Genomic DNA, 24015 nt, shown 5'->3' with positions numbered 1-24015 from the left:
CCCATATCCGCCACTGCAAAGGCCCAACTATCTCAAATCATACGGTTATCAAGGTCAAGAATAAGTTTATACCCCGTGTTTGATTTTTGTAGAGGTTAATATTAAAGGTGCAGCTTAGGCCATAAAATGACGCTATCACCACCATACGCCTGAGTAACCAAGACTGTGGGTTAGGACAAAATACTGTGAAATTCAAACCTCTCATTGGGAGCATTCAGATTCACACGTCGCTCTAGCTGGGTTGAACCAACTGTGCTGGAAATTCTCGCTAAAATGCAATCAATGGAATCAGGTTAATCAGCACACGGAATTTAATTACCTCCAAGCTGCCCGAGGATACCAGTCAGACTATTCAGCTGATTCCACTGATTGCACTTTAATAAATAGCGAGATTCCCCGCAGAGTCGGAGCGACCAAGCTAGTACAATGCGGTCATAAAAACTTTTTTTAGGTTTTTAGAGTTCTAGTCGCGAACCTTAGCCTTAATACTGTGATACGTGAATATGCCAGGTTTACAAGATTTATACGCGTTCTGTCTTCCATACTTTCACATGTTACTGGACTGGCTGTGCCGGGTGCTGCTTAGGAGACGACTGACTCCGCTCACAGAGGAAAGTCTGTGGAGAAAATTCACAGTTGAGGAGCGACGGGTTATTCTGTCAGAAAGCCTCACTCGCCGGTGGTGGCACGAGGGCTTTTGCTTACTTCTCAAGTGTTATCGGGAAGACGAAGATTTAACTGTGGCAGGCAGAATGATTGTTGAAACGCGATGGACTGAAATTCTTCAAAATAGGTTGGCTATATCCAAACGACTGGCGTCTGTTGATGTTTTGAAGGTATGTGTGTTATACCTGACGGTTGGAGGTTAGACTACTTAGGGGTCATCAATTTTTGTCATCATTTTCACCAGTCTACAACCTGAATGCCGGGGTAAAGGGTTAATGCCTCCCCCCCCCCCCCCCCCCCCCTGTGCACTTTTTGGAAAAATAATAAAAACTATTATCTTCACTCCCTGGGTTGTGTAACATGACAGAGAGTCCCCCATGATAGAGAGTCCGCTTCCCATTCATTTGTAAAGTAAAGGCTCGCCCTAGACTTAGGTCAGACTAACCCTAACCATTATAACTATATAGAGGGCGGACTTCTTGTTACACGGACCCTCAGTTTCGTTACACCTGAACATATGTTACCATTTAGTCTTCTTACATAATGTAGATGTAGGTGTAATATTGAGGCGGCCATGGGTTTTTATTCTATGCATATATACATATGTATAAAAATTGAATACAACTTCGAATTAATTCAATTTTATTTTTTGATACTTCAGCATGTAAAATGCATCCCTATATTGAGTTTGGGCGATACATGCGATACGCTATCAGACTATTCTTAGTCATTTCAGTGTCAGATCAAGAGACCCATATTCATTATCGGACCTGCTCGCTCTGGAACATCTTTCCTGCAGAGTCTCCTGTACGAGGATCCTAAGAACACTTCTCCTAGGTACTTTGAGGTGATGCACCCTGTGGAAGAGGCTACCAGCACGCATGCGCAGTCAAGGGAGCTAACTGAGATTAGGAAATTAGGTATTATTATTATTATTGCTGGTACTGCTGCTGCTGTTGTTATTTTGTTACTTCGGCCAAGGTGGCTTAATGTTCTTACCTCCATTCATCTGTTAGCCTGTTTATCTGTTTTTCGTCAGCACTACTCAAAAAGTCATACACTGATTTTGATGAGACTTGCATGATCATAAGGCAGAAATGGGTTATATTTAACGTGGGTGGGTTTAAAATGGGAGTCTCGTACAATGTACAATGTATATGACGTGAAAATGTACGGATGACAAAACTGCAATATACAGGGGTACATTAACGATGTGTTATTGCGTTTTACTCAGCTCTAAATGCTACTCTATAAAGTTAACACCTCTGTAAAGGAGAACGAGTCGCTGCCTTTCACTTTCAAGTCTACATGTAGGAACATATACAGCTCCGAGATAACCAAAACGTAATACGGAACTTATGAATGTATCTCGTACGCAGGGTCACGGTACACAGCAACGCCAGAGTTGAGAGCGATCCACTACATACGGGCAACGGGGCCTTACGAGTGTTTCAATCTGATGGAAAATATGGGACTTTTTAAGAACTTCCTTTTCTTCACTTCCAACATCCAGGATTACGAGGCATGGCGAAGGACGCTCACCAAGGATCAAATGGTGGAAGCTTACCGCTTCCATAAACTTCAGATGCAAATCATATTCTTAGCAAGGGGCAAAGGTATGGACAATTGTTTACGGGTACATGTATTTTGAAACCGAAATCTATTTAAAACTTTGGTATCATCATATTATTGCCACAAGCACGATTGACAGTACGTTAAGGGTCGAATTGTATCTCAAACAGGATAAGTTGTGGTAATCGTATTCGAAGAGACTAAATGTGTTTTGACGTTTGAGGCACATATAATACTTCGACCCTTCACCAGAGGGCCGTGATGACGTCACCGATATGTCACTGATCACTTATGATAATGATAACGTATCATTCGCGTTTTGAATACTTCTGCTAGATAAAAATGGCCAAAAAATAACAATGAATAAATAAATACTATTTCAGACAATGTATTGAACAACAAACAAGTGATTTTCAAAGAGTCGACGCACGCAGCGAATCTCGAGGCAATACTGAAGGTTTACCCGGACGCCCGCTTTATCAGTACTTACCGTGACCCCTGTGAGACGACCGCGTCCGTATGTTCCCTGTTATCAAAAAGGTTTGCTACTTTCGTGTCCAAGCCTAAGAACATAGACCTGGATGATTTTGGTCAACATACCATGCGGTCTCCGCTGCTTCACGGTGGAAATGAAATGGTTCGATATAGAAAGCAACACCCAGAAGAAGCGCACCGATTCTGCGATGTAGATTACGTAGATATTGTTGCATCGCCAATGAAAGTTGTAAAGGAGATTTACGACTTCTTTGGCTTGGAGTTGACGGCGTTAGGGGAAGCCAAGATGTCTACTTACGTTACTGACCATCCGCAAAACAAATACGGCCAGCACGCGTATGGGTTGAAACGCTATAATCTGACAGAGGAAGAAGTGTTGGAATATTTCAAAGAATTTGTGGAGTTTTGCAGACCTCAGTAATGAGCTTTGACCCTGTGGAATGTTATTTATCCTGGTGTTATCAGAGAATCAGAAACAACCACAGTTTCAAAACTGAATTTTGCTGTTGATTGATGCAATTCAATATATTCATGGGTTATCATTATGTACTTTATTATTTCTTATTTCTAACACTCATGCCAAGAAAAAACAGGGAGCAATTGATTAAGCATAATGTTTCAGGACTGCAGACCTTAAATGTATTGAAGATTAAAACAAGTTACAGAGATATGGTGTAAATAAAGACAAGGACACACGTGTAATAACATAAATCCAAACCAAACAGAAATAAAATGATGCCCCAGTAATGTATCGTCTTTTAATAACTTTTAAAGCAAACTAAAATGCATGGCTGATTTTAAGTTATAAAGCATCCATTTACAGCGTAATTTTGAATCTCCATATTTTACTAATTACCAACTGTTAAAGAGTCACAAGACAACTCTGACGACTGATAAAAGTTAACACTGATTATGAACATGGGATTTTGTACTCCTCCACATATTCCTTAAAGTGCTTCAAAACGTCCTCTTCTGTCAGATGATAACGCCTCAGGTCATACTTGTGGCGGCCATATTTGTTTTGTGGGTTTTCCATCACATACGCCTCCATGTTGTCTTTCCCTTGGTCGGTAAGTCCAAAATGATCGTATATTTTCTTCACAGCATCCATGGGCGATGTGACAAGGTCGTCATATGCAATGTCGATGAATCTGTGCTCCAGGTCTGGGTGATTCCTCCGAAAATTCATCATCTCCATTCCACCATGAAAAAATGACCAATTTAATACCTCCCTGCCAAGTTGTTTTAAGTCGATGCCATGTTCCTCATAGATGAGATGTTTCAATGCTTCGACGACGGAACACAGGGAAGCTACGGATGCGCTCGGATTGCGGTAGGTGTGAACAAAGATTGCTTCAGGATACACCTTAAGCAGAGCATCCAAATACAGACTGTGGAAATTATCTTTAAAAACCATCTGCCGATCACTATTCACGGCTCCTAAAAACAAATCGACGAGCTATGTAAATCTCGCATCAAAAATTGAAAAATGTTTCAAGAATAACGCTGTATTCTCGTAATTATTATGCAAACTGTTTCGGTTTGAAAGTGTCCCTAAATTAAACATTAATATCTATTTTCCTTTTTATTTCAGACTTTTAAGATGAGAACAACCCGAAACATAAGTACACGATGTCGAATTATTATTCTGCAATTTCAGATAAAATATGGCAGATCTAGACAAATGAATCATGGTTCGTTTATAGGCCACTTATTTAATGAAAAATGGTACAATACATCTAACGTAAGTTCAGAAACTGGTCTAATAATGATTTGTATTTTTCCGAGGACAATCAAGATATGGCGCGAAAGTCTACGCTTCCTGAAGGGTTTAAGATGGAAATGGACCGAGAATGAGAGATGTGGTTCATTTACTCAAATGTATTACGTCTCTTTACGTTTAGGGAATCAGTTATTTGTAAGGTAAAACCAATTGAATAATCACCTCTGCTGTGAAGTATAAGCCGAGTTTGCTGCTTGTGGAAACGATAAACTTCAACCATTTCATCACTGGTCCGAGCCTCAAACCAATTTAAATATTCTATGCAATTGTTGCCTTGGAACATGTTTTCCTTAAACAAACCGATGTTATCAAATAGAGCATGATCTTCTTCCGGACCGATAGCCTCCTCCGTGTGCATGGTTTTCAAATGCGGTCTGTTGGCATACAGCTTGGCTAAAATGGATATTTTTTCACTCTGTATTAAATGCATATTTTAAAAATAGTTCTTTTGAAGGTATTTTGGAGTACAACCTCATCATTTAATACTTCTACAGCAGGGAATTCTTAAGACTCATTGAGCAGCAATATCATTATAATGTGGTTTACCTATTCTTTGTGTAGTTTTCAAAATTCGTGGGTCCTCGACGACGGTATCGGCGTCTACAACTGGTTGCAGGAGCTCATAAAACTTCAGGCATGTGTTGTGCGGATCGGAGAAAAAGAGCTTTTGGAGAAAAGTGGTTCCGGTGCGCGGAGGACCAATTATGAAAATCGGCCGTTTGATTAGGATCTGAAAAAATATACACTGCCCGCAAACCATGCATTACATATCATATATCATTATCAAGTTAAGTGAAGACATAACTTATTTAAAAGAAAGCAATATGTTCTAACCTTGCTAAAGTCAACTGATGGAAGTCGTCTTGATATTGCTAGTCTGTTGTTAAGGACATCAACCAAGCGTCTTTCAATCCCCTGTCTTCCTGCCAAATTTATAGCTTTGTCTTCACGAAAGCACCTCAGTAACAAGATAAATCCTTCATACCACCAGCGGCCGGCGAGAGTATCCTTTAACAGAGACCCGCGGTCTTCTTCAGAAAAGTGGCAGAAAATACTTTCCTCTGTGAGAGAAATGAATTGTCCTTGGGACATTATGCTATTTACACTCAAGTATAACAAACAATCTCAATTCTCAAATACACGTACTGAGTACTGGATACGTATATATATATCTAAAAGATTAGTTACTATACTAAGCCAACGCCGATAGAAATCGGTATCAGGTAGCCCCAGTTACTAACGTTAAAATACCTCAGCTAATGGCCCTTTATCTATGGCGGACTTCGAGTTATAGTAGTGTCCTAGATGATAAGGGCATCTCATTATATCTTGAACTAAATAATGCGCATCACCTAAAAAGACTTTCTATGATTGGACAATGCAGCCTAGACACCACCATGTTTTACCCTACTCGTTGTATCTTTGCATCTTTGCGGGTTAGTGCCTGTGAAGCGGGTTAGTGCAGAGAGTCCCCCATAATAGAGCGTCAGTTTCCAATTCATTTGTACAGCCTCGCACTAGATTTTGACCCACATAGGTCACACTAATCCTAACCATTATGGAGGGCGGACTTTCTTACGGACCCTCAGTTTCGTTACACATGTTTTCATCGTATAACGTAACACATCTAGCTGGCTGAATAATTTAAATTATCACAAACAGGAAAAGGTCGAAATGTTGATTTGCAGACCTCTGAATAAATACACTTATCCAGCCATATTTGTTACTTTGGAAATAATTGCTGTGGGTTTTTGCCCAGAAATGACTTGGTCACACACACACACACACACACACACACACAAAGAAAATATTTTGCGTAAATAATCTTGTGAAACCTGGAGAGTGGGGTTTTCTTACTTCCACACAAGCATCACAAAATCCCTTTCCGTTTGTAAAATATTTTTAAATATTATTTTGCAAACACATACAGACACCATAGTGCAAGGGCAATAACCTAGTTCACTCAGATAACAAGCACATGCTATGGAAATCACATTACAATCGTATTCACCAGGTAGATCTATATTTGAATGAATTGGAGATGAGGGGAAAAAATGACTTTCTTTAAAAAATACACATAGAACTCACACAACAGCAATATTAGGGCCATATGAGGTAGCGGTTAGACTGTCAAGTCATTACCAGCTGACCCATGGGGTCAATGTTAACTGGGCATTTAAACCTATCCTGCAGCGAAGGCCATCCCTTACGAAAAAGTCCTATAGGATCCTATAAGATCCTATAGGATTCTAAACGAAATTGGACCAATTTCCTATAGGATTCTATAGGACTTTTTCGTTAGGGATTCATAATAAATGATAGGTTCCAAACTTGGGTGTCGAGACTATTAACACACATCTAATGTTGCGTAATCGATTGAAACACCGCTTTTGTTCAACACTGTATCCGTCTACCAATTTGAGATAAATAACTCACGCACAAAGCAGACTTTAAAGTTGAGGCCGATTATTTTCAATTGACCAGTAGCCTACAGGTCGAAGTGCCCCTGTGTCTAAAACTTCGAAGGTTTCATACACTCCACAGGTAGTAGGAATTGCACTTAGTTTCAATGTGATGACTTACCGAAAGACACAGAAAAATATTAAAAGAGATACAAAGAAGAGAGCATTTTGAACAGTGATGTCAACAAAACATGCCTTCTGTTTCGTAGATACCATAAGTACATGCACAGTGTACTTACCTTGTTTAAATCAACTAAGGGCAGTTGTCTAGACATCGCTAGTCTGTTTTTAAGGACATCAACCCAGCGTTTTTCAATGTCCTGTCTTCACGAAAGCACCTCAGTAATAAGGTAAAGCCTTCATACCACCAGCGGCCGGTGAGGGTATCCGACAACAGCAACGTACGGTCTTCTTCGGAGAAATGACTGATAATCCTTTCCTCTGTGAGAGGAATCGGTTGTTCTTGGGACATTATGCGGAACTGTTAGCACGAAAGGTAAAACACCTACTTGTATATCTCAAATACCTGTGCCAGCCTTTTATTTGTATTGAATGGGGTTTAATCCAAGGCGTATCCTAAAACTGAGTCAATGTGTCTGAAGTGCTGAATGTAAAACACAGAAACCCATTTAAGTCACCATACATTAAGTCACAATTGCATCACGTACTGTCTGTTAATGACAACTGATTTTCAGGAAATGCTGGCGTATACATGATTAAGGTTTGTCAAGGTATTTCCAATGTTTTTGTTTCGAAGCTTAAACTGAGAAATCTAACAAGCAATATTGTCTGGGTGGAAAGATGGTGTAGGGATTCAAAACACAATCCCATTGGGTCAGACGAATGGGGTTTATACGATTCCGTATCTTTACAGCAATCGGTTTAATAATATAAAGATAACATTGTTTTCAGCCAAAAAGTGCACACCATCTCAGATGACTCCGGCTAATTTCGTGATAGGACACGAGATATTTGACACTCAATTAATATTGCTGGATCAATTAAGCAAGGTTCTAGAGTAGGAGAAAACTGTTCTTTTCTCGAATAAACTTAGATTTGGTGGTAAAATACAGTACACAACATTGGTAAAAAAGGTTGGCCCACTCCTGATTCCATGTGCTTTTATTTACAAATGATCACATCACAGGTGAATATTTAAATAAACATTGCTTTTTATTCCAGACACCATATTTAACATGATTAAACACAAATTATTTTGTGTAATAATCTCCTATATAAAAAGGGGTAGCCATCTTTGTATGTCACGTGGTCCGATGGCAAGTACATATTCCATGATATATAATTACGATAAATACTGTTTTGGTCGTAAAATGGAATATAATACATTTCAGTAAGTTGTTTACAATGTATCTATTGTGAAATATCAATCCCAAACGAATGGTTGTTATCTCTTTAATGAGATCAATGCTTTTCATTAAAATGGTATATTTATCGCCACTATGACACCTAGTAAACTTATGAAAAAGGTATAGGAAACCTCAAGCATTTAAGCAAAACGTGGTATTAATTATTAACTTAGTAAGCCCTAAAAAAAGTTCCAACTATACGCTGGATAATAAAAGCTAACTGATAATAAGTCAACATGGGATTTTGAACTCCTTCACATATTCTTTAAAGTGCTCCAAAACTTCCTCTTCTGTCAGGTAATAACGCTTCAGGTCATACTTGTGGCGGCCATATTTGTTTTGTGGATTTTCCTTCACATACTCCTCCATGTTATCTTTCCCTTGGTCAGTCAGTTCCAGGCCAAAGTGATCGTATATTTTCTTCACAGTATCCATGGGTGATATAACGAGGTCGGCAAACGCAATGTCGATGAATCTGTGCTCCAGGTCTGGGTGGTTCCTCCGAAAATTCATCATTTCTATTCCACCATGAAAAAATGACCAGTTTAATACCTCCCTGCCAAGTTGTTTTAAGTCGATGCCATGTTCCTTATAGAGAAGAAGTTTCAATGCTTCGAAGACGGAACACAGGGAAGCTACAGATGCGCTCGGATTGCGGTAGGTGTGAACGAAGATTGCTTCAGGATACACCTTAAGTAGGGCATCCAAATACAGACTGTGGAAATTATCTTTAAAAACCATTGGCCGATCAGTGTTCACGGCTCCTAAAAACAAATCGACAACCTATTTAAATCCCGCAACAAAAATTGAGAAATGGGTATTAATGTTTCAAGAATAATGCCGTATTCTCGTAATTATTATGCAAACTATTCTAGTTTGAAATTTTCCCTAAATTTTACGTTCACGTCTACATATCCTGCAATCTTATTTCCTTTTTAATTCAAACTTTCAAAATGAGAAACCACCGAAATAAAAGTACCAATTTCGATTTTTCTTCTGTAATTTCAGACAAAATATGGCAGATCTAGACAAATGGATCATGGTTCGTTAATAGCCTACTTATTTAATGAAAAATGGTAGAATACTTCTATCGAAAGTGTAGGGAATGGTTTAATAATGATTTGTATTTTTTATCGAGGACAATCAAGAATTGGCGCGAAAATCAAGTCTACGGTTCCTTAAGGGTTTGAGATGGAAATGGAATGAGAATTAGAGATGTGGTTTATATACTTAAACGTATTTCGTCTCTTTACATTTAGGGAATCAATTATTTGTGAGGTAAAACCAATTGAAGACTCACCTCTGCTGTGAAGTATAAGCTGAGTTTGCTGCTTGTGGAAACGATAAACTTCAACCATTTCATCGTTGGTCCGAGCCTCCAACCATTTTAAATACTCTATGCAATTGTTGCCTTGGACAATTTTTTCTTTAAACAAACCAATGTTATCAAATAGAGCATGATCTTCTTCCGGACCGATAGCCTCCTCCTTGTGCATGGTTTCCAAAACCGGTATGCTGGCATATAGCTCGGCTAAAACAGATATTTTTTTCACTCTGTATTGAATGTATATTTTAAAAATAGTTCTTTTGAAGGTATTTTGGGGTACAACCTCATTATTTAATACTCTTACGACAGGGAATTCTTAAGACTCATTGAGCGGCAATATCATTGTAATGTGGTTTACCTATTCTTTGTGTAGTTTTCAAAATTCGTGGGACCTCGACAACGGTATTGGCATCTACAACTGGTTGCAGGAGCTCATAAAACTTCAGGCATGTGTTGTGCGGATCGGAGAATAAGAGCTTATGGAGGAAAGTAGTTCCGGTGCGCGGAGGACCGATTATGAAAATCGGTCGTCTGATTGGGATCTGAAAAAAATATATATACTGTATACTGTACTGCACCTCAGTAATAAGGTAAGTCCTTCATACCACCAGCGGCCGGTGAGAGTATCCGACAACAGCAACACATGGTCTTTGCTAGAGAAATGAGCCACTGTAAACAGCAAAACAGAGTAGTCTGTTTCTGTAATGAATTGTGGGACCATGACCGTTTCTTGGTAGAACATTGAAACCTCGTGTTTTTCTTTATTGAGGTCAGATTTCAACTGTATGGTCAAAACAGAGTTTACAGACATCCTGAAGAAGTCTACGACAAGGCGTGTGCCGCTTTTGAAGTGACTAGGATCATTGACAGCGTCAATATTTGGAGTGGATACCACATTGGTGCCAAAACACCATTGGAAGTCATCGATGAAAACTTGAACCAGATAAAATAAAGGAATAATCTGGGAACCACTTGACTATCATTTGATAGGGGGCACCTTAGGAACAATTTAAGGTTGCACGATGAGATTGTCGGTTCACACAGAGCAATTTAAATAGCAGATAACTTACAGAACCAAGGGAGCGAACAGCTACCTCGGTCATCAAAATCGCCATAATTGAAACCACATAGTCAATATGTGGGTAGGCCATTAGTCGTCGAATCAACGGCCTGCATCTCCTACAACAAAACTGAACCAAATTGGACAAGTTTTAACCGTTGCCTGGAATTTTATTCCAGATTAAATTCTAAAAACCTATCCTAAGGAATGCCTTGCCGCTTGAAAGCTCTGGTACCAGGAAGATGAGGTCAGGCATAACAGCGACTGTTGCTGTGATTAGACACTGACATGAGGGGCCTTTGTGGGGCGTGTAACTCTTTTAAAGATGATAATTTGGAAAATATGGAGATCCAAAATATCGCTTTCAATGGTTGGCGTATGACTTGAAACAGGCAATGCATTTTTGTTTGCTTCACTGGCGAATTCAATTAATGAACTGATGTCACAATGACATCTAACAGATTATCAAAAGTTATTACAACACGATTTTAATCCTTATTTTCATTTATCAGTCCGCAAAATAGGAAAAAAACTGATTATTTATGATTTGGAAAAATATTCCATATTAAATGTCAAGTCTGTAGCTTGAACTAAATAGGGCTTATTACCTTAAATGACTTTCTATGACTGGGCAGTGCGTCCTAGGCACCACCATCCCAGCAGGCAAACGACATTGATTCTACGTTGATTCAACGTTGATCCACCAAAATTAACGTTGATTCAACCGTGAATCAATCTCGTTTGTCTGCTGGGATGTTTTACCCTACTTGTTGTATCTTTGCATTACTTAGTGCGGGTGCTTGAAACTAAAGACAGTTTCCTATTGCAGCAGGGCATTCCGATGGCAAAATACTTTTTTGTATTAGTATCCCAGCGGGCAAATTATGTTGTTTTAACGTTGAAACAACGTTGAACCAAAAAATAAATAAATAAATAGGAAAAAAAATCATCTTGCCTAAATAATCTTCTGAAACCTGGAGAGTGGGTTATTCTTACTTCCACACAAGCAACACCAAACCCTTCTTCTTTTTTTTTTTTTTTAATATTATTTTGCAAACACATACAGACACCATAGTGCAAGGGCAATAACCTAGTTCACTCAGATAACAAGCACATGTTATGGAAACACATTACAACCCATTGGACCCGTATTCACCATGTAGGCCTACATCTACATTAGAATGAATTGAATATGCGGGGCATAAAATGACTTTCTCTAAAAAAGATACATAGAACACCCACAACAGAAATATCAGGGCCATATGAGGTAGCGGTTAGACTGTCAAGCCATTACCAGCTGAACCATGAGGTCATGCAATGTTAACTGGGCATTTAAACGTATCCTGCAGCGAAGGCCATCCCTTACGAATTGGGCCAATTTCCTATAGGATCCTATAGGACTTTTTCGTGAGGGATTCATAATAAATGATAGGTTTCAAACTTGGGTGTCAAAACTATTAACACAATCTTTTGGCGAAAAATCATTCCAGTACGCGGCACCACATGAGTGGAATAAATTTCCTGTGGACTTGAGAAGCATTAGCTCAGTGAAGGATTAAAAAAAAAAAAGCTTTAAAAACATACCTTTTTAACAAATTTTATTAAAGATCATTTTATAACTCGGAAATATTTAAAACTGAACATCATTATCTTACCTCAAACTCTTAGGTCATAATTTTATAAATTCAATTCATCTTAACTTTGTTTTTAGTTTTTAGTTTGTTAAGTCTACAGAACATACAGGGTTACTACTTAATATGGAATATTTTTTATCATTGTTATTTTTGAGTGCTGATTAAATATTTTTTGGCTTGATTCATCAAAAAAGTATATCACTGAGTGAGAAAAATATCCAGTCTTCTGTTGTGAGATATTTTGGTCAATAATATCAAATCTGACATAAGAGTCATTCAAAAGAAAAGAACACCCCCAGAAAACCATATCAACAGTTTGATGTCAGTATTAACTTTAAAGACAGTCTCAGCGCGTTAAACCCTTAAAATAGCACGAAAATGAATTTTCCTGGAAAACTCACCAATTTCCCCATAATGAACAAGGTACAGGTTATATCCTATCCAAAACCGTTCAGAAAATGAAGCTACCTAATACCGTTTTTAAGTTCCATTAAATAATAAAAGACGACTCGTCTTAAATACTCAGCTACCACCTCACAGTACGGCTTCAGAACGCGCAATTTCTCGCTAAGTCTCGCGGTTTACTATGAATGAAGTACTACGGCTGAGACCCGGATGTTACTATTTGGCGCCAAAACAGCAAACATGGCTCAGACGCGCGTCAAGTCTGAACAGGAGAGCGACAAAAGGGGGCGAAAGAAAATAGCCACTCCAGTTCGAATGATACGAAAGAAAATTAGAGACAGACGAAGAAGCACTCAGACTGTGTATGTTGGGAGGGAGGTGGGGCGGTGGAGGACACTTAAAGCTGAGTTAGGACTCACATACGAGGCAAAGGCGAAACTACTCCTCGACACGTGAGTATGCGCTTCACAGGTCTCAAGTGTGTCTGATTATCATATTATCCTGTTCACAATAAATGACAATATTTGTCATTTTTTGGTTACGTGTATAAGAGCGTTTTGGGCTTTACGTTTTCTGTTTTTGATCGGTACATGTACCGAAAAGATGGACAGGCGGCACTTACATGTCTGACAAGTTTCGCTGTGTAGTCGTGACGTCTATCTCATTCTGACTGAAGCCTGCTGTGATTGGTCGTAAGCGTGGGAAAATCGAGGTCGTGACCATGAGCCGGAAGTACTTCTGGCTGTGCTCCGAAATCATGATAAATAGTTTTCGTTTTCTAATTCTTTATTCTTGTTGTCTTAACAGGACTTTTGTGACCCAGACTTATTCATATAATAATAAACAATCTCCCAAAACACAAATCTGATCAAAGTTTTACATAGAACCTGCTTCTATACATTAATCTAACCCACTGAGTTGTCCTTTAAGCTAAGATATTAAAGAAAATTATAGCCTCCGGACAGTGATATGTTACACAGTCAAAGAAATCATTACAGTAAATCATGAAAAGTCATCAATAGCGGGGATGACCTCCAGCAGCCGCTTGCAGCGCCCTCATCCTAAATGCCATACCCTGTGACAAGTTTTTTAGAGTTTGGATGGGGATATCATTCCACGCAGTGATATTTGCCTGTCGCATTTCATCACTATTTACCGGCCGATGACCATAGCTATTAATTCTCTGAGTTTCTTCCGCCCACAGATTTTCAATTGGGTTCATTACTGGGAAGTTTGCAGGCCAGGGCAGTTGCTGAACCCATTGGTTTTGAAGAAAAACAGTGATTCTGCGAGCTCGATGTGGGGTTGCACAGTCGTCTTGGTACACAATGTTGTTCCTGAAGATGACTCTTACAAATCGAAGCATTGTTTGCTGTAGAATGTCTCTGTAGGAAACCTGGTTGAGGTTGCCTCCTAGAAAAACCAACTGGTTCTGGGCATGGAATGCTCCCCAAACAGAGACGTTAACACCCCCTGCTTGCACCCAAGGTAGTACACAATCATCGTTTTATGCCCCTCTTACACGTCGGCGGGACGGATTCGACAGTCAACCCACCAAATTCCATATCTGGCCTCATCACTGAAAACGACGTGATTCCAGTGTTTTGGCTGCAAACGCACGTGGTCCCCAGCCCATTGCAGACGTCGCTGTATATGACCTGCTGTTAACAGTGGTTTCCATACTGGCCTTCGTGCAAAATAACCGGCTTGCTGTAATCTCTTGTTTACAAGGGACCTTGAAACGGGCGTTTGAAAGGCATTCTGCCACTCTTTTTTTGAGGACACTGGTTGCCTTTGTACGACCAGCACGGCGCACTCTAAGGAGAAGGCGATCCTGTCTTCTTGGTGTGGTACGCGGACACCCTGGTGGAAGTATTGGAGTAGGTGCCCCTGTTGTAGCATTTGTTTGGAGGACTTTACTAACGGTTCCTGAAAAATGTTGAATTGTCTGGCAATGGCTGTCCGTTTCTAGCCATTTTCTCTGAGACCAAGAATCCCATAGTAAGCTGCTTTGCTTAGCTGTCGAACCATATCTTCTCTAAGGTACCTGACAAGTTTCAGAGCGATCCCTATGTTACTTCTCTAAATACACTCCAAAGATTGACCAAACCCATGCGTTTTTATACAAGGGCAGAAATTGCCGAAAAGACCACCCCTCACATTTCTGACCACAGAACATGCAACTGCTTACATTAGTTGTTTCGAAAGTAGCATGGTAATTAGGTAACACACCTGGCTACACATAAAGTGACACCTCAGTTTTGGATTTAAAAGAGTAAGAGAGAAAATAAATACTTCCTAGAAAATTTACCCGCCAAAAAATAATATTCCATATTAAGTAGTAACCATGTATTTTATGGGTTTTAGACTTTCAGTAAATGTATCATATTATTATCTAATGTTGTGTAATCGATTGAAAGCCGCTTTTGTTCAACACTGTATCCGTCTACCAGATTGAGATAAATAACTCACGCAGAAAGCAGACTGTCCTCTTCAAAGTTGAGGCCGATTATTTTCAATTGACTAGTAGTCTACAGGTTGAATTGCCCCTGGGTCTAAAACTTCGAAGGTTTCATACACTCCACAGGTAGTAGGCATTGCACTTAGTTTCAATATGATGACTTACCGAAAGCATCTCTTATTATGTCCATGCCGAAAGACACAGACAAATATTAAAAGAGATATAAAGAAGAGAGCATTTTGAACAATGATGTCAACAAAACATGCCTTCTGTTTCGTAGATACCATATGTTCAAGTACAGTGTACTAACCTTGTTTAATTCAACTAAGGGTAGTCGTCTAGATATCGCTAGCCTGTTTTTAAGGACATCAACCCAGCGTTTTTTAATGTCCTGTCTTCCAGCCAAAGTTAAAGCACTGTCTTCACGAAAGCACCTCAGTAATAAGGTAAATCCTTCATACCACCAGCGACCGGTGAGGGTATCCGACAACAGCAACGTCCGGTCTTCTTCGGAGAAATGACTGAAAATACTTTCCTCTGTGAGAGGAATCAGTTGTTCTTGGGACATTATCCGGAATTGTTAGCACGAAAGGTAAAACACCTACTTCTGTATCTCAAATACCTGTGCTAGCCTTATATTTGTATTTAATGGAGTTTAGTTCAAGGCGTACCCTGAAACTGAGTCAATGTGTTAGAAGTAAAGAATACGAAACAAAATGATCCAATTACGCATCACGTACTGCCAGTTATTGACAATTGACTCAGAGGAAATACTGGCGTATACATGATTTAGGCTTGTTAAGGTATTTTCAATGTTTTTGTTTCAAAGCTTAAACTGAGAAATTTAACAAGCAATACTGTCTGGGTGGGAGGATGGTGTGGTGATTTCAAAGCACAATCTCATGGGGTCTGACGAATGGGGTTTCAGACGAAAACGATTCCATATCTTCCTAGTAAGCGGCTTTATAATTTAAAGATAATATTGTCTTCAGCCAAAAACTGCACACCATTTCAGATAACCCCGGCTTATTCTGTGATAGGACACGAGACATTTGGCACTCTGTACAACGATAGGCTAATATTGCTGGATCAATTAAGCAAAGGCTCTATAGTCTAAGAAAACTGTTCTTTTCTCGAATAAAAATAGAATCAGTGGTAAAATACAGCATAAGTTTTAAAAATGGATTTAAAGTAGTATTTTTTCTTAACGTATTAGGAACTTTGTATTGCCTATTCATTTCAATGAATTTAAAGAAATCAAAATTTACTGAAACAATTTATTGTGTCTTAAATCCATTTAAAGACTCACCTTTGTTATGAAGTAGAAACAGAATCTGCTGTTTTGCAAAACGATACGCTTCAAGTTATTCCCAGCAAGCAACTCCACGTTGACACCACGTGGTGAGCCGTCTCACTGATTGTGGCAGCAAGGCTACTTTAAATGTGGTACCCACGTAACTCTGTTACCGTTATTTTTGCGTGGAATACACGTTTGACCCCCACGTTACGTGTAACGTAGCAGCAATGTTACTCTGAACGTGGTTCCCACATAAATTTGTAAGAGGTTTGAACGTGAAATACCCGTAAATCTGAAAGGTTTGAACGTGGGATATACGTTGCAGCTCCAAGTTACGAATAACATGGCAGCAACGTTACTTTGAACGTGGTTTCAAAGTAAATTTGTAACCATTTTTTACGTGGGATACACGTTCTACCCCCACGTTACATATAACGTGGTAGCAACGTTACTTAGAAAGTGGTTTCCACATAAATTTGTAATCATTTTTTACGTGGAATACACGTTCTACCCCCACGTTACATTTAACGTGGCAGCAACGTTACTTTTAACGTGGTTTCCACGTAAACTTGTAAGAGGTTTGAACGTGGAAGACACGTTCTACCTCCACGTTATACATAACGTGGCAGCAACGTTCCTTTGAACCTGGTTTCCACGTAAATTTGTAACCGTGTTTTTACGTGGAATACACGTTCTACCCCCACGTTACATATAACGTGGCAGGAACGTTACTTTGAACTTGGATTCCACGTGAAATTGTAAGAGGTTTGGAATACATGTTTCAGCACTACGTTACGTGTAACGAAGCAGCAACGTGGTTTCCACGTAAATTTGTAATCGTTTTTTTTTTTTTTTTTTTGCGTGGAATACACGTCCTACCCCAACGTTACATATAACGTGGCAGCAACGTAACTTTTAACGTGGTTTCCACGTAAACTTGTAAGAGGTTTGAACGTGGAAGACACGTTCTACCTCCACGTTATACATAACGTGGCAGCAACGTTCCTTTGAACCTGGTTTCCACGTAAATTTGTAACCGTGTTTTTACGTGGAATACACGTTCTACCCCCACGTTACATATAACGTGGCAGGAACGTTACTTTGAACTTGGATTCCACGTGAAATTGTAAGAGGTTTGGAATACATGTTTCAGCACTACGTTACGTGTAACGAAGCAGCAACGTGGTTTCCACGTAAATTTGTAATCGTTTTTTTTTTTTTTGCGTGGAATACACGTCCTACCCCAACGTTACATATAACGTGGCAGCAACGTAACTTTGAACGTGGATCCCACGTTAACTTGTAAGAGGTTTGAATGTGGAATACATGTTTCAGCAACGTTCCTTTGAACGATGTTCCCACGTAAATTTGTCACCATTTTTTACGTGGAATACACTTTTCCCCCCACGTTACATATAACGTGGTAGCAACGTTACTTTGAACGATGTTCCCACGTAAATTTGCAAGCGTTTTTTACGTGGAAGACACGATTCATCCCCACGTTACATATAACGTGGCTGCTACGTTTCTTTGATCGTTGCTTCCACGTAAATTTGTAATCGTTTTTTTACGTTGAGTACACGTTCTACCCCAAGTTACATATAAAAAATGATAAAAGGACCTATGAGTTTTTGTTGCCGCCACGCTTAAAAGCAATGACCTGTATAGTGCATGGGGATGAATGCAATGTCCCAAGATTGGTGAAATGTTACCCATATAGACGTGCAGGCTCTAATGCTTTCTGCACATAATCAACTTCTAACGAGAGAAATTCGAGACATATGCGGAAAAAAGGCCATAACTTTCAAACGAACCATATTGTGTGTGTGTGTGTGTGTGTGTGTGTGTGTGTGTGTAGGGGGGGGGGCGGGCGTGAAAGAGTGTTTTCCATCATCAATTTTACTACACAGACTTTGGCCACAGAACAATTGATGAAAAGTTTACTATCATTATGTGATGCCAGGAGGAAGAAACCCTCATTGTCGGTAGGTCAGTATGATCTCTCCCATGCTATTGTAAGGAGAGATCTAGAAGACATAACTGCACATACAGACAACTAAGTAGTAGAAGCAAATTGGGCTTTAGCAAATACCTTTTTTGTTTTAGTAGTAGTCATATTGTACGACGGGCTAATAGCTTACTTATTTATAATTGTACCCTGGCTAGAGAGAGCAAGAACATCAGAAACGAGTTTCAAAGCAAGTTCAAGGGATGGATTCGCGGTTCCACTGAACACTAGCTCAGCAAGCATAATCTGGCAATACCGGAAAACTAGCAGAATAAATTATTACTGGTTTACTCTCTCTCTCCTTCTCTCTCTCTCTCTCTCTCTCTCTCTCTCTCTCGTCTAAATGGCTATTTATCGTCACGCATAAACCAGATATCCCTTGTACGTCTCGTGTCAATTTCTGACATTATGTGATGCGATGAAAGACAGAATGTTGTCATGGTAATGTAAATGGGTCTCTACATTTCACATTCAGCACTTCTCGGCCAATCAGACACATTGGTTCATTGTCGTGAGCTGCCCTTGACATGTCGGCCACGCCTTGGATTACATGCCATTAAATGAAGGACATTCAACTTGCAGGTAACTTTTGGTGACTTTAAGATCGACTATTTGGCATAGAATAGAAGTTTCTGAGGCTTATGTTTTGCCTGTACTGAGCAATCTATCTGACTGAGTTAGCGGTGAGAATATTGAACAATGTCCCAAGGACAAACTATTCCTCTCACAGAGGAAAGTATTTTAAGTCATTTCTCTGAAGAAGACCGTAAGTTGCTGTTGTCGGATACCCTCACCAGCCGCTGGTGGTATGAAGGATTTACCTTATTATTGAGGTGCTTTCGTGAAGACAAAACTATAACTTTGGCAGGAAGACAGGAGATTGAAATACTCTTGGCTGATGTCCTTAAAAACAGGCTAGCGATATTTAGACGACTGCCCTCAGTTGACTTAAACAAGGTTAGTACACTGTATATGTATATATGGTATCTATACGGTACATAAGGTAGTTTTGGACCTATGATTTATTTTTGATGATCTTCACTGCAGGATACGCTTAAATGCCCAGTAAACATCAACCTCGTGGCTCAGCTGGTGATTACTGTAATTATACTTGAATACGAAATTGTCAGCCGGATATCAGACAGTCTAACAGCTCCTTATATCGCCCTGATATTGCTGTTGGGGTTTTCTGTGTTTCTCCGAACGAAATAAATTTTTGCCCCACATTTCCCATTTACTCCGATACAAATCTACACGACGTATAGTGCTAATATAACCTCCATAACATGTGCTTTATAACTCAGGCCTACCCAACTACCAGACTCGGCACCTAAGGATCCTGAATTAACCGGTATATCGGACCACACTACCCGTTTTCAAGGTGTGTGTCAGATCGCATTTCGGAGTATCAGCTAGAACACCGACAGGATGAGCCCTGGCATGCTCGGCTGTCACCTTGATTGGATAGTAAACGATTGTCGTAAAATCGCTATATGATTTTAAAACCGGGTGCATAATTTTGAAAGCCACCTAGATGAACCTTAGACTGCCACATTAATCTAATACAATGCAAAAAAGCCCTATCAAAAGTGGTTAAAACATTCAAACCGAATGTCGTAAAGTCCCCATATATCCCCATAGAGACAATAAAATAGAGTACTCTAAAGTAAGAGTACAGTTTAAGCTTGTTCAGCCGAGCGTGGATGAGCCCGCAGTCGTGCTACAAAATTCGTTCTGGGGTATGATACTCCGAAATGTGATCTGACACACACCTTGAAAACGGGTAGCGTGGTCCGATATACCGGTTAATTCAGGATCCTTAGGTGCCGAGTCTGGTACTTGGGTAGGCCTGTTACTGAGTCAAAGAGTTTATAGGCCTAGGCCTAGCACAATGGTGTCTGTATCTGTATGTAGGTATATATTTACTTTTTTGGACATGCTGCACATTTTCATTAATACTGTATACCATTTTTAATTTGCGCAACATTGTTTGACAAAAAAATTGTGTTGTGTGTGCGGAAGTTCGAGCACTCCTTATATTTGACATGCATTTGTATGAATTAGTGTGCGTGTAATTTTTGGACAAAATCCCACAGCTATATTTCCGAAAGTAACAAATATGGTTGGATAAGTGTACGTATTCAGAGGTCTGCAATGCAACTTATTGACCTTTTTCCTGTGATAATTGTACTTATTCAGCCAACTAGCCATGTTACGTTATACTGATTTTCAACTATGAAAACCGGATAAAGCAATAACTGAAACAGATGAGCCGTACAAATGCCGGATTTCTGATTCGGTAGTTGGCCAGAGGCGTGCCGGATTTTGATCCAGGTGGTGAGCTGGGGTCAAATCCTTATGTTTAGGTGTGAATTGCATGAATAACAAACATCTTAATCGAAGAAAATTTTGACTGGGTATGTCAAATGCTTAACCCTTATCTTTGCACAACTTCAGCCGTAGTTTGGTAAAACAAGAACGTAAATCATAGTTTCGAGGATAGTTCACATGTTTGAACTTTTTTTCAGATACCAATCAAACGGCCGATATTCATAATTGGTCCCTGTCGCACTGGGACTACTTTCCTCCAAAAGCTCTTATTCTCCGATCCGCAGAATACATGCCTCAAGTTTTATGAACTATTGCAACCAGTTGCAAATGTTGCTCCCGACGCCGAGGACCCACGAATTTTGAAAACTACACAAGAAATAGGCAAGCAACACCAAAAATAATATTGTTTTATAATGAGACTAAATAATTCACAGTTGAAGTATCATATAGTGCCTGGGCAATATAAAAACTCGATCTAACTGCTCTCTGGGTTTGCACGAAAATACTAATTGAAAAAATTGTTATATAGTCAGGATGTATGCTACAAGGCCGGATTTCAAAATCATCCACAACTTTGAGGCTACCGGACCGGAAGAGGACCACTATCTTTTTTTTAACATCGGTGTGTTCAAGGATTACGCGCTCCAACTGTGTAACTATGGAGATTATATAAAGTGGATGCAGGCACGGACCAACGATGAAATGCTTGAGGCTTACAGTTTCCATAAACAGCAGACTCAGCTTATATTACATGGCAGAGGTAAGTCTTAGACTAGTTTAATCCTGCAAGTAAGTTCTTCTTTAGTTAATAATTTAACAGTGCAAGTGTTTTTTTTTTTATTATCTAATATAGTCCGTATTGTCAACCAGGCAAAACACAATATTAACAACAGAATTTAATTTCCACACACTTTCTTAAATGCTTTTTATCACCATACCAAAAGTCTTAAGTTATTCTTAAGTCATCCCTGCTTGGGTAACGTGAAATATACAAAGTGACAGCCAATAACCATATATATATATATATATATATATATATATATATATATATATATATATATATATATATATATATATATGCTCTTGTCTTATACCCATATTTCAGTCCATTCATGCAATAGAAATCAGTCTATGACCACAACATTATTGTTTAAAATCAAATTAGAATCAAATATGGCCGCCAACAAAACAGTTCAAATGTGTATTTCTTATTCTCTAATATAATTGGGTATGTACACCACATATCTCACTCTCATGCCATTTCAAACCTAAATGGATACTTAGATGTTTTTTTGTCATGAAAAGTGTCAATTGAGGAAAGACATTTGAACCCGTCCCAGCACTTACGTCATTTAAATTTCAACAGTCTGCCTGATTTCACATTAGATACATTTTAATGACGATTTTTATCTTTTTGATGTCTGAATTTAGAAAAACACTTGCCTTTGCAAGACATCTAGTCATATAAAAATGCAAATAGTATGCCTCAAATAAGAAGAACATGATGCCAGTTTTGAGCAAATGTTTACCTGGATAAGACTTAAAACTGAATTAGACGGCAGGATTAAAAGAAATTGTTGTTTTGGCTTCAGAATCTCCGAACGGTGATCTGCGAATGGTGTTTAAAGAGAATTTCCACAGTCTATATTTGGATGTCCTACTAAAGGTGTATCCAGATGCAATTTTCGTTCACACCTACCGCAATCCATGCTCCACCGTTGCTTCCTTGTGTTCTCTTCGTGAAAAGCTCATGCCGCCTTCTTCTGAGGAACATGATGTCGACGTAACGCAAATTGGCAGAAAGGTTTTAAAGACTACAAACCTCAACTGTACAAAAGAGATGATGGATTTTAGAAAACAACACCCAGAGCTGGAGCACAGATTCATCGACATTGCATATGACGACCTTACTACATCACCCATGGATGTTGTGAAGAAAATATACGATAACTTTGGCCTGGAACTGACCGACCAAGGGAAAGACAACATGGAGGCGTATGTGAAGGAAAATCCACAAAACAAATATGGCCACCACAAGTACGACCTGAAGCGTTATCACCTGACAGAAGAAGAAGTTTTGGAGCACTTTAAAGGATATGTGGAGGAGTACAAAATACCATGTTCATAATCAGTGTTAACTTTTATCAGTCGTCAGAGTTGGAATTTTGAAGGTAACTTTATGTTGGTAATTTAAACTATCGCACCCTGTGCTTAAATGTGCAGGAGTATAAATTCTCATGCTAATTTATTATCTTACGCTTAAATTAAAACAGACTTGCGACATCTAATTGACTGCTGTCAACTGACATATAAAAGGTTAGTACGCTGTACATGTACATATCGCATCTATAGAACGTACACCAAGAGAAATTTGCATCAAATAGCCAACCAAGCAAGTCTCTTACAACGCAAATACCTATAAGTTGGGTCCTACATCTGTTTATGTGACAGGAATAGTAGTCTGCTTTAAGCTGAAAGCTGTTCCCCATTACTTTGCACTGGTAAAATTCGTCCCATATATTAACCCCAATACTACGACCAACCCTAACCTGTACTAATGCTGTGGGACCCCGGACCACCATTCTTAGGACTACTATGCCTGTCACAACGGTTTAGAGAGCTGGTGGCAGCAACATGGGACCAGAACCACACCAATGACGTGTTCTGTGATAAGACATGCAATGTGAAATTAATGCCCTTTGTGTTGCGTGTAACTCTTTAACAGTTGGTAACTAGTAAAATATGGAGATCCAAATTTACGCTGTAAGTGAATGCTTTATAACTTAAAATCAGCTATGCAAAAAGTTATCAAAAGACGAAACATTATTGGAGTATCATTTTATTTCTGTATGGTTGGGATCGCGTGTGTCCTTGTCTTTATTTACTCCATATCTTTGTAACTTGATTTAATCTTTTTTTTTCTGGCATGAGTGTATGAAATAAATGAATAATGAAGTATATAATGATAACCCATGCATATATTGAATTGCTTCAATCAACAGAAAAATTCATTGAAATTTGAAATTGTTGTGGATCCCAACTGTCTGATAACAGCAGGATAAAAAACATTCCACAGGGTCAATTTCATTACTGAGGTCTGCAAAACTCCGCAAATTCTTTTAAATATTCCAACACTTCTTCCTCTGT

The 24015-nt window shown here is 39.1% G+C and overlaps 4 protein-coding genes across 4 annotated transcripts; 2 read left to right on the top strand and 2 right to left on the bottom strand.

The window, feature by feature from the left end:
- The first annotated feature begins 211 nt into the window (after positions 1 to 211).
- On the top strand, positions 212 to 3480 carry LOC106164538 (uncharacterized). Its single transcript, XM_013542483.3, has 4 exons — positions 212 to 836; positions 1403 to 1586; positions 2046 to 2282; positions 2622 to 3480. Exons 1-4 carry the CDS (start codon positions 504 to 506, stop codon positions 3152 to 3154), a joined length of 1287 nt encoding a protein of 428 aa, XP_013397937.2. The 5' UTR covers positions 212 to 503; the 3' UTR covers positions 3155 to 3480.
- Positions 3262 to 5758, bottom strand: LOC147759146 (uncharacterized). Its single transcript, XM_086998665.1, has 4 exons — positions 5351 to 5758; positions 5063 to 5246; positions 4679 to 4909; positions 3262 to 4173 (listed from the first exon to the last, which is right to left on the bottom strand). Exons 1-4 carry the CDS (start codon positions 5606 to 5608, stop codon positions 3644 to 3646), a joined length of 1203 nt encoding a protein of 400 aa, XP_086854791.1. The 5' UTR covers positions 5609 to 5758; the 3' UTR covers positions 3262 to 3643.
- A 2818-nt stretch (positions 5759 to 8576) lies between these two features.
- Positions 8577 to 10483, bottom strand: LOC147759145 (uncharacterized). The gene is made up of 3 exons (XM_086998561.1): positions 10246 to 10483; positions 9646 to 9876; positions 8577 to 9109 (listed from the first exon to the last, which is right to left on the bottom strand). Exons 1-3 carry the CDS (start codon positions 10481 to 10483, stop codon positions 8577 to 8579), a joined length of 1002 nt encoding a protein of 333 aa, XP_086854687.1.
- A 10919-nt stretch (positions 10484 to 21402) lies between these two features.
- On the top strand, positions 21403 to 22996 carry LOC147759144 (uncharacterized). The gene is made up of 2 exons (XM_086998560.1): positions 21403 to 21628; positions 22461 to 22996. Exons 1-2 carry the CDS (start codon positions 21403 to 21405, stop codon positions 22994 to 22996), a joined length of 762 nt encoding a protein of 253 aa, XP_086854686.1.
- Positions 22997 to 24015: the final 1019 nt, after the last annotated feature.

This window comes from Lingula anatina, unplaced genomic scaffold (genome assembly GCF_051362555.1).
Source record: "Lingula anatina isolate TDL-2025a unplaced genomic scaffold, LinAna3.0 unanchor82, whole genome shotgun sequence".
Taxonomy (NCBI): Eukaryota; Metazoa; Brachiopoda; class Lingulata; order Lingulida; family Lingulidae; genus Lingula; species Lingula anatina.
Note: the sequence above shows the minus strand (reverse complement) of the source record. Positions and strands in the feature narration are given on the sequence as shown.